Raw genomic sequence first — 15,109 nt, 5'->3', positions numbered from 1 at the left:
CTGGTCATGTGACATCTGCGCCTATCGTGTGACGCCGGTTTCTATCACCGGTTAAGCTTAGGCACTCTTTCGAAGTTGGTTAAGGTTAGAGTTCGTCTTAGAGCAGGGCGATAGAACACCAGCCCTGATTCCAAACTCTAACCATAACCAACTTCGAAAGAGTCGCCTAAGCTTAACCAGTGATAAACTAGGCGTTAGGTAGTTTGCAGGCTGTTCGAGGCGGAAATAGGCGCAGAAACAGGCGTCACACGATTGCCGCACATGTCACATGACCAGAAACGTCAGTGGCCAATCAGATCGCAGAACGCAAACGCGGAATTGGGTTGGTAAAAGTATAGACGCGGTGGGGCCTGGTACGAATCACGATGAATCATTAGGTAACAACACCTGTAAAAAACAGTGATCCTTTATTGAAAGCAGAATAAAAACACAGGTCTCAGTGTCAGAGTTCCAGCATTCATAGAAAACAAAGCACTTAAAAACAACATGTATAAAAAACAAGTAAAAAAAAAAAAAGGCTGTTGCATTTGATTAGATATTTAAAATAATAATCCTTCATTTCCCAGGCACTTGAAAGAGAAGTCACTCTTTTAATTTCCATTTTATATATATATATATAAAATCCTTTTACAGGGTTCCCAGACATTGCAAACTTTAATTCAAGGACTTTTCCAAGCACTATTTTTCATTTTAAAAGGGCACATTTTTCCCCATATAAAAACAGCATTTAAAAGTGAATTGTAGCCTTTTAAATAAAGGATACAATTCACTTTTAAATGCTGTTTTTTATAGAAAAAAATATCTGATCAAATATTTATGGCTTAAAACCAATTTCCAACAATTAGTTACACTTTAAATAAAAATAAATGAATTTCTTGATTCAGAAGATCCATTTTATCATGGATGAACAAAACGTTCAATGCGAATGGTTGATTTGAATTTCAATGACTTTTTTAAGCACCTTGTTAAAAAATGGGCTGTTTTCAAGGAATTAACTTTTTTGTCTTCCAAAATCAAGCACTTTAAGCACTTCAAGGACCTTGTGCAAACCCTGATTTTATCAGTGTACGGCAGAAACCTTCCATCTCCAAATGGAGATGCTGCCTCCCATGATTAAAACTTTCCACGCCCGAGGACCAAACAGAACCATTATGACAATGCCTATTAAAACATTAAAAAAAAAAAACAGCGTCAATGGAAAACCCATACCAGGGAAATGTCTGACAACCTGCCATTTTAGAGATCAAATCATTCTGCAGGATTGACGCTTTGTTCTCTGTATTTACATACTCAGCAGGTTTATCATACTGAGCACACACTGAGACTCAATATATCATTAGCGTCTTTGAGCACCTGGAAAAGCGCTATATAAAATAGATGTATTATTATTATTATCATGTAACATGATCGTACGTCATCAGAGTACCCTCCTAATAAATGAAATAAAACACATGTTAATAAGTAGGCGCCTGCATGGTTCCACATACACCACATGATAAAACACAATAACATGGATATGATTAAACAGATGAACAGGATATCGTTTTAAGTGAAGAAATGCATGGCTTCTACATTATGTACACATTTCTAATGGTGGGATGGCCCACATTCCAGATAGGTAGCAACAGGAGGTGCCATTACATAAAGGTGGTGTTATTAGAGATGATTTAAATAACTATCGTCCTATATCCATGTTACCCTGCTTAGCGAAAGTCTTGGGAGTCTTCAGTGAATAATCAACTTAAGCCCTTTCTCTCAAATCACTCTGTACTAAACCCACACCAATCAGGGCTCAGATTGAGAGCCAATCATCAGCCATCTCTTTAATGACATAATATCAGTGTTAGACAAGAAGAAACACTGTGCTGCCCTCTTTATTGATCTGTCAAAAGCTTTTGATACAGTCAACCATTTACTATTAAAAAGATTAGCTACTATTGGTTTGGATAGAAATGCATGTGATTGGTTTCAAGATTATGTGTCAGAGGGAGACGTCAGTGTGTAAAGTCGGGCCCAATTAACATCTTTATCAATAACTAAAGGTGTGCCACAGGGTTCAGCTCCAGGTCCTGTCCTCTTCACTATTTATATTAATGATATTGTGTCTTCACTGAATGGTTGTCAATCCCATCTGTACGGAGATGATACTGTTGTGAATTGTATTGCTGACTCTGTACAATTGGCTACTGAGAACTTACAAGCTTTTATTAAACTTAAAATTGTTCTTAATGCTATAGTAAAACTAAATATGTGCTGTTTTCTAGAGCCAGAAACATTGAATATGATGGTTTACACAGTCACTGAATATAAATATCTTGGTGTGTGGCTTGATGAGATATGTACATTTAAATTCCATGTGGACAACCTTGCCTCCAAGTTGCAACAGAAAATTGGCCTCCTATACAGAAACAGAACCAGCTTTCCTTTGATTAGTAGGAAGAGAGTTGTCAAAACAGTTTTCTTATCAGTCTTGGACTATGGTGATGTAATTTATAGGCATGCTGCAGCCTCAACCCTTAAATCCCTGGACTCTGTACATCACTCTGCCGTCAGATTCATCACTAATGATAGATACGACTCATCACTGTGTCGGTGTCCCTTATGAGAAGGTTGGTTGATCCTCTCTGGTGGAGAGGCGCAACAAACACTGGTATTTGTTCATTGGCAAGGCCCTTATTGGTAAACTACCTCCTTATATTATATCATTATTGGAATGGAATTTTGGTACCTATGGAACCCGTTGTAGTGACTGGCTGGTCCTTAAGGTCCCTCGAATTTCCTTGGAACAGGGTAAATCTGCATTTTGCTATGCTTGAGATTCTCCCCTCTGTTGCAGAATTTAAGACCTTGATCTACATGTACAACCATTGTCAATCAAGTTGTACATGTTTTCCCCCCCTTATTTCTGTATGTACACTTGACGTGACTGTAAATGAGGGAAACCTCAGTTGCCTTTCGAGTTTAAATAAAGGTTTGAAATTAAATTAAAATGAAGAAACAAGGTTGCAGGTTAACTCTGGTGATAGGCTGCATGTCTGTGAAGGAGTGTACAGTATGTGTAAATGCTCGACATGTTCCAGACAATAGCTGATATTATAGTAGTAATAATATAACAATAGCTCATAACTCAGGTCTCATTCAGCAGCATGTGTTAATGTATCTTCATATCCCATTGATAACTGCATCTGTACAAATTAATATACAGAATATACTTAACACTTTGGTTGCCACTTGTTAACATGGTAAAACGTGGTTGAATGCCAGAACCCACTTCAATGATAGCGTTGTGAACGCATAATCTCGGTCTTAAATTATGGCTATGTGTCTAATCTGCCCGTCGTTTATCAATGACTTGTTTGCAGTCAACATTGTCGAAACGGATTTTTTTTTTTTTTTTTAATCGGTTCATTTCCGTTTATAGCATTTTGAAAAGCCCTTGTTTTTCAGGAAAATATATAGATTCCGTGATAAACGGCATTTACTGGAATATTCGGGCATACACAAAAAACGTTGACATTTTTCGGCCTATTTATGAATCGTTTTCAAATAAACGCTAGATTATCGATAGTATATGTGTACTTATGCACGCTATATAAGCGATCTGAAAAATATATTCTCTCATTTCCTTATCAGCGCACACACACACACACACACACACACACACACACACACACACACACACACACACACACACACACACACACACACACACACACACGGGGCACACGCTGATATATAGGTCAAAACAGATCCGATTACCCCAAGACTGGTAAAATAAATTGCTTACCTCAGATCAGATGTTTTCCAAAAAGATTATTCCAATTCCTGATCGCCATTCCAAATATCGATCGCGTTTATTGATTAAGTTTTCCGGCTTGGCGATCACTTGGGTCTCTTCAGATGCCTCGCCGGAAAAGTAAAATGAGGAGGCTGGACCCCCCCCCCCCCCCCCCCCCATCAATCTAATCCAATGGGATGCAGTTACACAGGGAGAGACGATAGGGGGCGGTATTTTCCCAATGGAGCTCAGAGAGAGTCTGCAACATTAGCGTGAGGCTCGATTGATTAAATATGAATTGAAATCGCTAATAAAAAAAAATACGACAAACAAACGCTATATAGCGTTGCTGGCATTCAACTGGCGGCATGAACTAACGACAAAACGCGTCCATGGCACTCAAACATAATGTACAGAGAGTGAAAAGCAACAGTAAGAGGTTTAAAGGTTAAGGCCAGTGTCATTTTATTATGTTGTTAATCATAGCCTATGAAAAGACCAAAACCCACAATACATTTCTTCTACTTAAAAGTCTGGTGCATCCAGCCAACACCAGATTATAGCTCGTATCCATCCAGCCAACACCAGATTATAGCTCGTATCCATCTAGCCAACACTAGATTATAGCTCATATCCATCCAGCCAATACTAGATTATAGCTCATATCCATCCATCCAACACCAGATTATAGCTCATATCCATCCATCCAACACCAGATTATAGTTTTTATCCATCCAGCCAACACCAGATTATAGCTCGTATCCATCCAGCCAACACCAGATTATAGCTCATATCCATCCATCCAACACCAGATTATAGCTCTTATCCATCCAGCCAACACCAAATTATAGTTTGTATCCATCCATCCAACACCAGATTATATCTTGTATCCATCCAGCCAACACCAGATTATAGCTCGTATCCATCCATCCAACACCAGATTATAGCTTTTATCCATCCATCCAACACCAGATTATAGCTTGTATCCATCCAGCCAACACCAGATTATAGCTTGTATCCATCCAGCCAACACCAGATTATAGCTCGTATCCATCCATCCAACACCAGATTATAGCTTTTATCCATCCATCCAACACCAGATTATAGCTCGTATCCAGAAGTCATAGAACTCCATTGTTATCCAAAAACCACCAAAAACTATTCACAGAGCTGTACTGTTTGTTCTGGTCAGTATAATCCATCATGTTAAAACAAGTCACAGTACTGTTTGTTTTGGTCAGTATAATTCATCATGAAGTCACAGAGCTGTACTGTTTGTTCTGGTCAGTATAATTCATCATGAAGTCACAGAGCTGTACCGTTTGTTCTGGTCAGTATAATTCATCATGAAGTCACAGAGCTGTACTGTTTGTTCTGGTCAGTATAATTCATCATGTTAAAACAAGTCACAGTACTGTTTGTTCTGGTCAGTATAATCCATCATGTTAAAACAAGTCACAGAGCTGTTCTGGTCAGTATAATCCATCATGTTAAAACAAGTCACAGTACTGTTTGTTCTGGTCAGTATAATTCATCATGAAGTCACAGAGCTGTACCGTTTGTTCTGGTCAGTATAATTCATCATGAAGTCACAGAGCTGTACTGTTTGTTCTGGTCAGTATAATCCATCATGTTAAAACAAGTCACAGTACTGTTTGTTCTGGTCAGTATAATCCATCATGTTAAAACAAGTCACAGAGCTGTTCTGGTCAGTATAATCCATCATGTTAAAACAAGTCACAGAGCTGTTCTGGTCAGTATAATTCATCATGTTAAAACAAGTCACAGTACTGTTTGTTCTGGTCAATATAATTCATCATGTTAAAACAAGTCACAGAGCTGTAATGTATATTTTGGTCAGTATAATTCATCATGTGGTGGAAAATGACACCGGCCTTATGGTCTCAATACCTGGTTTTCCCTGGTAACCCTGATCTGTCTTCCTCTGGTTTATCATGAAGGGGAAACTGCTCATTCCAATTCAAGGGTTTTTGAAAATGGGATATGTAGGATATGTTGATGTGGTTTCATACTGTAGGTATACATGTTGATGTGGTTTCCTACTGTAGGTATATATGTTGATGTGGTTTCCTACTGTAGGTATATATGTTGATGTGGTTTCCTAATATGTCCATGTGGTTTCCTACTGTAGGTAGACTATTCCCATGGTAAGGTAGTGGCCAAGAAGCACCTGAAAAGTTGAATGAGAATAGATCACACTCATAAAATCATACGAAGCCCACACACTAAAGCACAATCTCACCCACTCAATATATGTATTGGCTTGAAATGTGGGGTAAAACTAAAGGATTTGATCAGCACTGTGATTTAGCTGGTTTCCACCAAGTCACAGTTGTACTCACTAACACGGTAGGATGGTAATTTAACTGTAGGATGGTCATTTAACGGTCCGAAAGCTGGATACATTTGGTCCTATTAGCTTCAATAATAATTAGCTAAATGTGTTTTGGGTTGTATTTATTCTGAAACTGTGGTTCCCCTGAAGAACAACACATTTGAAAGCATCTGGAAGACATAAGGAGACAGACAGTATATCACAGCCTTGATGTAAGGAGACACACTGTCTTGATGTAGAGACACACTGTCTTGATGTAAAGAGACACACTGTTTTGATATAAAGAGACACACTGTCGTGATGTAAGGAGACACACTGTCTTGATGTAAGGAGACACACTGTCTCACTGCCTGGATGTAAGGAGACTAGGGCTGACCTCGACTAGTCCAGTGGTTCCCAAAGTTTATTTTAATGCAGTCAGGCCACTGAACTTAGAAGCAGGCCAGGCCAGTGCTTCTAGTTGCAGCGGCGCAATAGTTAGATAACCTAGGTGGGGAACAACCAGGAGATCACTGCAACTCACACTCACAAGTTGGAGATCGAGATATCTCTCTCTCTCTCTCTCTCTCTCTCTCTCTCTCTCTCTCTCTCTCTCTCTCTCTCTCTCTCTCTCTCTCTCTCTCTCTCTCTCTCTCTCTCTCTCTCTCTCTCTCTCTCTCTCTCTCTCTCTCTCACCTCTCTCTCTCATCCTCTCTCTCTCTCTCTCTCTCTCCTCTCTCCTCTCTCACCTCTCTCTCTCCCTCTCTCTCTCCTCTCTCTCTCTCTCTCTCTCTCTCTCTCTCTCTCTCTATGATCAGGGCTGAAGTTGAATAAAATAGTATTATTTTCAATCTGACATTACAAAAAAACAGAAAATCCATCAAAAGCAGTGTTGTTGCTAATCATACATATGCTAGCCTGTTTTTTAACAATAATTTGTGATGCCATCACAAACACTGGCATTTAAAGGGTACAAATAAAAAAATTCCTGCACCAGAATGCAGGAAATGAAGTCTTTGTAACAAACAAAATTCTGGTGGGGGACGCGTGTATATTTCCCCTAACGGAGTTGCACTTCCGCGTTCGGTTTGCCCGATCTGATTGGCCACTGAAGTTTTTTTTCAGCGCCAATCGCGTTACTCCTAACAATCGTGCCAGCAGGCTGTTACCCTAACCCTAACCTTAACCAACTAACCCTAACCAACTTCGAAAGAGAGCGACTTCGAAAGAGTCGCCAAGCTTAACCAGTTTGTTAGGAGTAACGCGATTGGCGCTGAGAAAAACATCAGTGGCCAATCAGATTGGGCAAACCGAACGCGGAAGTGCAACTCCGTTAGGGAAAATATACACGCGTGGGGGACCCCCAGACCCCCTGCTTAAAAAGTGGCCTGACTGGGCTATATTTCGCACTATATTTCCTGGCCTGAATGATTTCCCCAGTCCGGCCCTGATTAAAAGCCTCCAATGCTTATTAGTGTGTGTGCGTTTGAACGTTTGCATGTTTCAACCATACATTTCCATTTATATAAAAAAATAAATAAAAAATTATGAATTCTAAAAATAAAAATAAAATGTTTTTACCTCCTATAATAGTGGGGGTCGCGGCTCTCTGACACCGTTATTTCGGGGGTCGTGGCCTGAAAACTTTGGGAACCCCTGGAATAGTCGACTAATCGATCAAAAGGAGCCGTAGTCGACTGCCACCCCCCACAGCCCAAATGGAATGATCCCTTCCAAAAACAATATTTTTCTAGATTAAATTTTTTTAAATAATAATTAAAAATTTAAATATATAATATTTTTTTGTTTTGCATTCGGGGAGGGGGGGGGGGTAGTAGTTTAATTTCGGCCAATCAAAGTGGACTATACAAATCCTTAGTCGGGGACAGGCCTAAATGAGACACACCGTCTGGATGTAAAGAGACACACCGTCTCACAGCCTTGATGTAAAGAAACAGACACCGTACACACACACACACACACACACACACACACACACACACTCTCTCCCTCTCTCTCTCTCTCTCTGGAGGCTGTGAAATAGAAGTCAGAGCATACAGGCGGTGGTAAGTCGAGAATGCAGTGCCCCCTGGTGGACGGAGTAACAGATCCAGGATCAGGTCTAGAGCTACAAGAAGATAATAAGTCAGTCTTCACCACTAGGAGACAAATAAGGTTGTAAGAAGTAGAGTTGCTGAATGTTGGGACTGTAGTCAATCCCAGGGTGAGAGGGACAGGATGTGATGCTCAGGCTGGCCACTCAGGGTGAGAGGGACAAGATGTGACGCTTAGGCTGGCCAACCAAAGAACAGTTCCACTCGATACACAGGATGTGATGCTCAGGCCGGCCAATCAAAGAACAGTTCCACTCGATACACACTCAGGCCGGCCAATCAAAGAACAGTTCCACTCCATACACACCCCTGTGTTTCCTGTGTTTCCTGTCAAAAGAGTATCACTTCTCTTTCATCAGAAAACACACCAGGAGGGTCGGAGCAGTGATTTCATCCAGGATTCAACTGGTCCTCCGGATTTCTAACAGTGATGGTTATGGATCCAGGTTGTTTTGAGATATGATGTCCCTCGTGGTAGCGGTCGGGGGGCAGAGGCCACAGTGGAACCACACAGGGTAGGACTTCAGGGGAACATCTTCCATGCTATGATTAAGGCAAAAATAAACCCCTGGAACTGCTCACTAGTGTTCTTCCATTGGTATAAAGTCTCATCCAAACGTACATCTTCATTTTGAAAAACATATATATATATATATTTATCTTCTCCAAAAAGAAAAAAAAACATCCCTGAAATGTTTGAGACTCGTAATCCAGCATTTCTGTGTTTATTTTGGGGGTAAGGACCTCTGTGGTGGGACTGGAGTCTTCTCAGACTCTCAGATCTTGCTGTCGGATGGCAGCTCTCCCAGGGCGTGGGTGATGTCGCTGAAGGAGGGACGCTCTTTGGGGCTGGGCGCCCAGCATCGCACCATCAGCTTGTAGACTTTGGAAGGGCAGCCGTCTGGGATGGGCAGTTTCAGCTTGGCCGTCTGCAGACCTGGAGTGCAGAGGGACGAGACAGGAATGAGTCAAAGACAGTTGCACCCCAAACTACAGGCTTCTGTCCTGGAAGAGAGCAGCTGCTGTCTTGTTAATCAGTTAACATGATACACGGGCAGCAGCTCAAGTACAGTCCAACCTCGTTGTTCTGGCTGCAGCACACTGTGTGGGTATCAAGCAAGACGACTGTCAGGTTAACTCTTCTAAAGCATCCAACGCGGTACCGTCCAATGGCGCACTGTTTTTTATTTTCGGCACTATTTTCTCATTTTTTGGCGGAGGGACACCATTTTTTGTGGCCATATTACGAACACCGGCCCCCACACACACAGCAGGTATCACTCCGCAGCTCTGACCAGAAGTCAATAAAAAACCCCGTCAACCGCAGCTCCCGTTTTCCAAACTTTCCCCCAGAGCGAGCGGTCGCACAATGAATTTTCTCCGGGGATTCCGCGCCTGCCTGTACATTTCGAAACGGCCGTGTAAGTACTGTGTTTACTAATCTGTTGGACTTCTTATAGCATTCGTTAACTTTTATGACCGTCTATAGTGTTTGTGAGATGTTTTTACAGAGATTCTGGTCATATTTTCCATCAAAAATCTTGTTTTGAAATCTACCGTGTGCGACTAGCAATTTCCCCCCAGGGAGAGTTACCTGTGAGTTGGCTAACATTCAGCGCTAGCTGCAGGCTAACGGCAACACAGTTGTCGTATTTATTTCGCAAATGCAGTGTTTTCAAATAAGCCACATTGCTGTATTTAGTGTATTCATTAGTGGGTCATATTCCTATATGTAACATATCTCATTTTATCAACTTAGAATTGACGGCAGTGTCTAGATGCTGGAACTAGCTCCCATGCTAACAGCACCGGCTGAGATCCAGGAACAGCGCCGTCATTCCCCTACCCAGGACAAAACGTTCAAGAAGGGCGAGGTTCTAGAAGGAAGACAAGGCTCTATGAAGATAATGGGGTAAGTTTGAAGAAAAATTTTAACACACACATGAACGTTTTATAATTATCATCACAATATGTAAATAAAAAAAAAAAAAAAAAATGTATCAAATCTATTTTCATTAATTAATTAATAACTTTTGAACAATAGATGCTATTTCTAATCTGTCAGCTGTTCTATATTACCAACAAGATTGTCTACATTCCATTCTATATACATAAATCTGATTTAAGCAAGGAAAGTGTAATTTAATACATTTTTATCTTCCAAGTTTTATTTCAACAAGTTCAAGTGCAACTACATATGAACCATAATAATAAAAATTATGATGATAATCATACACTTATTTTATATCATTGGAAAGCCCTAGTTGTTAGCTTTAAAATGGCACCAAATATGAGGTACTTTGAAATACCCAGTAACTAATAATATATCACAAACCAATGCAATATCATGTTCAGGGATTTCCTAAATACAAGAAAGCTCTGGAAGAGTTTAAACTGTGTGGGTATCAAACAGGAAGACTGTCAGGTTTTAAACTGTGTGGGTTTCAAACAGGAAGACTGTCAGGTTTTAAACTGTGTGGGTTTCAAACAGGAAGAACGACTGTTGGGGTTTAAACTGTGTGGGTATAAAACAGGAAGAAAGACTGTCAGGTTTTAAACTGTGTGGGTATCAAACAGGAAGACTGTCAGGTTTTAAACTGTGAGGGTATTAAACAGGAAGAAAGACTGTCAGGTTTTAAACTGTATGAACGACTGTTGGGTTTTAAACTGTGTGGGTATCAAACAGGAAGACTGTCAGGTTTTAAACTGTGTGGGTTTCAAACAGGAAGAACAACTGTTGGTTTTTAAACTGTGTGGGTATCAAACAAGAAGACTGTCAGGTTTTAAACTGTGTGGGTTTCAAACAGTAAGACTGTCCGGTTTTAAACTGTGTGGGTATCAAACAGGAAGACTGTCAGGTTTTAAACTGTGCGGGTATCAAGCAAGAAGACTGTCAGGTTTGAAACTGTGTGGGTATCAAGCAAGACGACTGTCAGGTTTTAAACATGGATCTTATAATCACAGACCAATGAAAGCTCAGCCAATCAGGCATCTTACTTACCTTCCAGCACCTCGTCATCACTGAGCTTGGTGTAGGGCAGCTCTCCATGGCTAAACGTCTCCCACATCAACACCCCAAACGCCCAGACGTCTGACTTGGTGGAGAAGTCATCCTCAAACACAGACTCAGTAGGGAGCCAACGCAGTGGGATCCAAGCCTGTCTGTAGTGATAGTACTCACTACGCATGCACATGCACAAGCACACACACACACACACACACACACACACACACACACACACACACACACACACACACACACACACACACACACACACACACACACACACACACACACACACACACACACACACACACACACACATAAATGTCATAGATCGTTAAATACAGAAACATCAGAACAATTAAAAGTACATTTCAAAAACAAAAAAACTAAGTTAACTATTTAAAAACACATTACATATTGTGGTGACCCGATTGGTCATCAAGGTTCTAAACCGACACTAGAGTGTCTAATTTCAGAGTTTCCTGCAGGGTATTCCATGAGATAAGGGGCAGAGAAGCCAAAAGCAGATCTACCAAGTTCAGTACAAACTCTAGGCACTCTGAGTCCGTCTCCGCAAATTCTGCATCCATTAATTTGTGCTAAACTAGGCTAGCTTGCAGCCGGATAGCTTTCTACTGAACGCACAGAGAGGAAATTGGTATCCATCTGCTTGTCTGACGGTAAGCACATTTGCCATAATGTTGGCGTGTTCCTTTAAGTTCATAAAGCTTGCTACACTTGTATTTAGACAATGTAATAAACATTCTGTTGAAAAGAAGACCAAGAGAGGCTTGTGTGTCGGAGAGACTGACCTGTTGTAGACGTCCTTGCTGAGACTGAGGGCCGACACTTTGACCTGACGCTGGCCGTTGACCAGACAGTTCCGGGCCGCCAGGTCTTTGTGGACGAAGCGGTGATTGGACAGGTGCTCCATCCCATGAGCCACCTGGAGGCAGAGAGACACCTGAGGAGAGAGGAGACGCATCATATCAAAACATGTACAGAGACACCTGAGGAGAGAGGAGACGCATCATATCAAAACATGTACAGAGACACCTGAGGAGAGGAGACGCATCATATCAAAACATGTACAGAGACACCTGAGGAGAGAGGAGACGCATCATATCAAAACATGTACAGAGACACCTGAGGAGAGAGGAGACGCATCATATCAAAACATGTACAGAGACACCTGAGGAGAGGAGATGCATCATATCAAAACATGTACAGAGACACCTGAGGAGAGAGGAGACGCATCATATCAAAACATGTACAGAGACACCTGAGGAGAGAGGAGACGCATCATATCAAAACATGTACAGAGACACCTGAGGAGAGAGGAGACGCAGAATATCAAAACATGTACAGAGACACCTGAGGAGAGAGGAGACTCATCATATCAAAACATGTACAGAGACACCTGAGGAGAGAGGAGACGCATCATATCAAAACATGTACAGAGACACCTGAGGAGAGAGGAGACGCATCATATCAAAACATGTACAGAGACACCTGAGGAGAGGAGACGCATCATATCAAAACATGTACAGAGACACCTGAGGAGAGGAGACGCATCATATCAAAACATGTACAGAGACACCTGAGGAGAGAGGAGACGCATCATATCAAAACATGTACAGAGACACCTGAGGAGAGGAGACGCATCATATCTAAACATGTACAGAGACACCTGAGGAGAGGAGACGCATCATATCAAAACATGTACAGAGACACCTGAGGAGAGGAGACGCATCATATCTAAACATGTACAGAGACACCTGAGGAGAGGAGACGCATCATATCAAAACATGTACAGAGACACCTGAGGAGAGGAGACGCATCATATCAAAACATGTACAGAGACACCTGAGGAGAGAGGAGACGCATCATATCGAAACATGTACAGAGACACCTGAGGAGAGGAGACACATCATATCAAAACATGTACAGAGACACCTGAGGAGAGGAGACGCATCATATCAAAACATGTACAGAGACACCTGAGGAGAGAGGAGACGCAGAATATCAAAACATTTACAGAGACACCTGATGAGAAGAGACGCATCATATCAAAACATGTACAGAGACACCTGATGAGAAGAGACGCATCATATCAAAACATGTACAGAGACACCTGAGGAGAGAGGAGACACAGAATATCAAAACATGTACAGAGACACCTGAGGAGAGAAGAGACGCATCATATCAAGACATTTACAGAGACACCCGAGGAGAGAGGAGACGCATCATATCAAAACATGTACAGAGACACCTGAGGAGAGGAGACGCATCATATCGAAACATGTACAGAGACACCTGAGGAGAGGAGACGCATCATATCTAAACATGTACAGAGACACCTGAGGAGAGGAGACGCATCATATCTAAACATGTACAGAGACACCTGAGGAGAGGAGACGCATCATATCAAAACATGTACAGAGACACCTGAGGAGAGGAGACGCATCATATCGAAACATGTACAGAGACACCTGAGGAGAGGAGACGCATCATATCAAAACATTTACAGAGACACCTGAGGAGAGAGGAGACACAGAATATCAAAACATTTACAGAGACACCTGATGAGAAGAGACGCATCATATCAAAACATGTACAGAGACACCTGAGGAGAGAGGAGACGCATCATATCAAAACATGTACAGAGACACCTGAGGAGAGAGGAGACGCATCATATCAAAACATGTACAGAGACACCTGATGAGAAGAGACGCATCATATCAAGACATTTACAGAGACACCTGAGGAGAGAGGAGACGCATCATATCAAGACATTTACATAGACACCTGAGGAGAGAGGAGACGCATCATATCAAAACATGTACAGAGACACCTGAGGAGAGGAGACGCATCATATCAAAACATGTACAGAGACACCTGAGGAGAGGAGACGCATCATATCAAAACATGTACAGAGACACCTGAGGAGAGGAGACGCATCATATCAAAACATTTACAGAGACACCTGAGGAGAGAGGAGACGCATCATATCAAAACATGTACAGAGACACCTGAGGAGAGGAGACGCATCATATCAAGACATTCACATAGAGACCTGAGGAGAGAAACATAAATATCACAATGTCTAGATAGAAACCTGAGAAGAGAAAAATAAATATCAAAACATGTATAAGGAAACATGAGAAGAGAAGAGAAACATAAATATCAAAACAGGAAACCTGAGAAGAGAAGATAAATATAAATAATAAACAGAACAGAACAAAACAAAACAGAACACTTACTTTGGTCTTGGTGCTGATCTTCTCCTCTTTGCTTTTAGAGATTCTCAGGAACTGCTTCAGATCTCCCTGACATCAGAAAAACAAAAATAAATAAACTATGTTAATTCCATAACTGTGTGTGTGTGTCTATACAATGTGTGTGTCTATACAGTGTGTGTGGGTGTGTGTATGTGTGTACTAGTGATGTGACGATTCATCGATTTGCATCGGTGCGCCGGCATACACTTTCACGATGCAAGTGCACCGGTGGAATAAGTCCGTGTCGGCAAAATGTCAGGCTGAACTCGCGATGCATCTTGTTGTAGCGTCTTTGCATCGGTCAAAAACCGATGCATTGATATAATTTCCTCTCATCCACTTATCAGCAGTGCACTGTGACTGCACAAACACACACAGCAGATACTATTGCTTTGCTACTACATAAGGCGAGAGCCGCGTCACAGTTATCAACAAACAGTGGAAGTCGAGGAGACATGAATAGAATTGCTCAACATGCTAACGCTAGTAGCCTCTGGCTAACGCCAGTTAGCCGTTCAGCTAACGCTAAACTAGTGTCTAACTAAAGTGACTCTGCAACACAGTGACATTAGTGAGGAGGGGGGGGGGGTATAT

At 41.5% G+C, this 15,109-nt stretch overlaps 1 protein-coding gene across 2 annotated transcripts in view; it reads right to left on the bottom strand.

Annotated features, from left to right (window-relative positions):
• Positions 1–7,279: 7,279 nt before the first annotated feature.
• ptk7b (protein tyrosine kinase 7b) overlaps positions 7,280–15,109 on the bottom strand; it is a 345,893-nt gene continuing 338,063 nt past the window's right edge. The window contains exons 17-20 of one of the 2 annotated variants that reach the window (XM_084320932.1): positions 14,498–14,563; positions 12,047–12,198; positions 11,229–11,407; positions 7,280–9,164 (exon numbers count right to left, since the gene is read on the bottom strand). In XM_084320932.1, coding sequence (XP_084177058.1) covers positions 9,004–9,164; positions 11,229–11,407; positions 12,047–12,198; positions 14,498–14,563 — 558 coding nt within the window. In that variant the 3' untranslated portion in view covers positions 7,280–9,003. Of the gene's footprint in view, positions 9,165–11,228; positions 11,408–12,046; positions 12,199–14,497; positions 14,564–15,109 lie in introns of those variants that run through there. The other variant, XM_084320933.1, reaches the window with a different exon arrangement.

Source organism: Notolepis coatsorum, assembly GCF_963971535.1.
Source record: "Notolepis coatsorum genome assembly, chromosome: 8".
NCBI lineage: Eukaryota > Metazoa > Chordata > Actinopteri > Aulopiformes > Paralepididae > Notolepis > Notolepis coatsorum.
The sequence above is the reverse complement of the archived record's forward strand: the minus strand, read 5'-3'. Positions and strand labels throughout refer to the sequence as shown.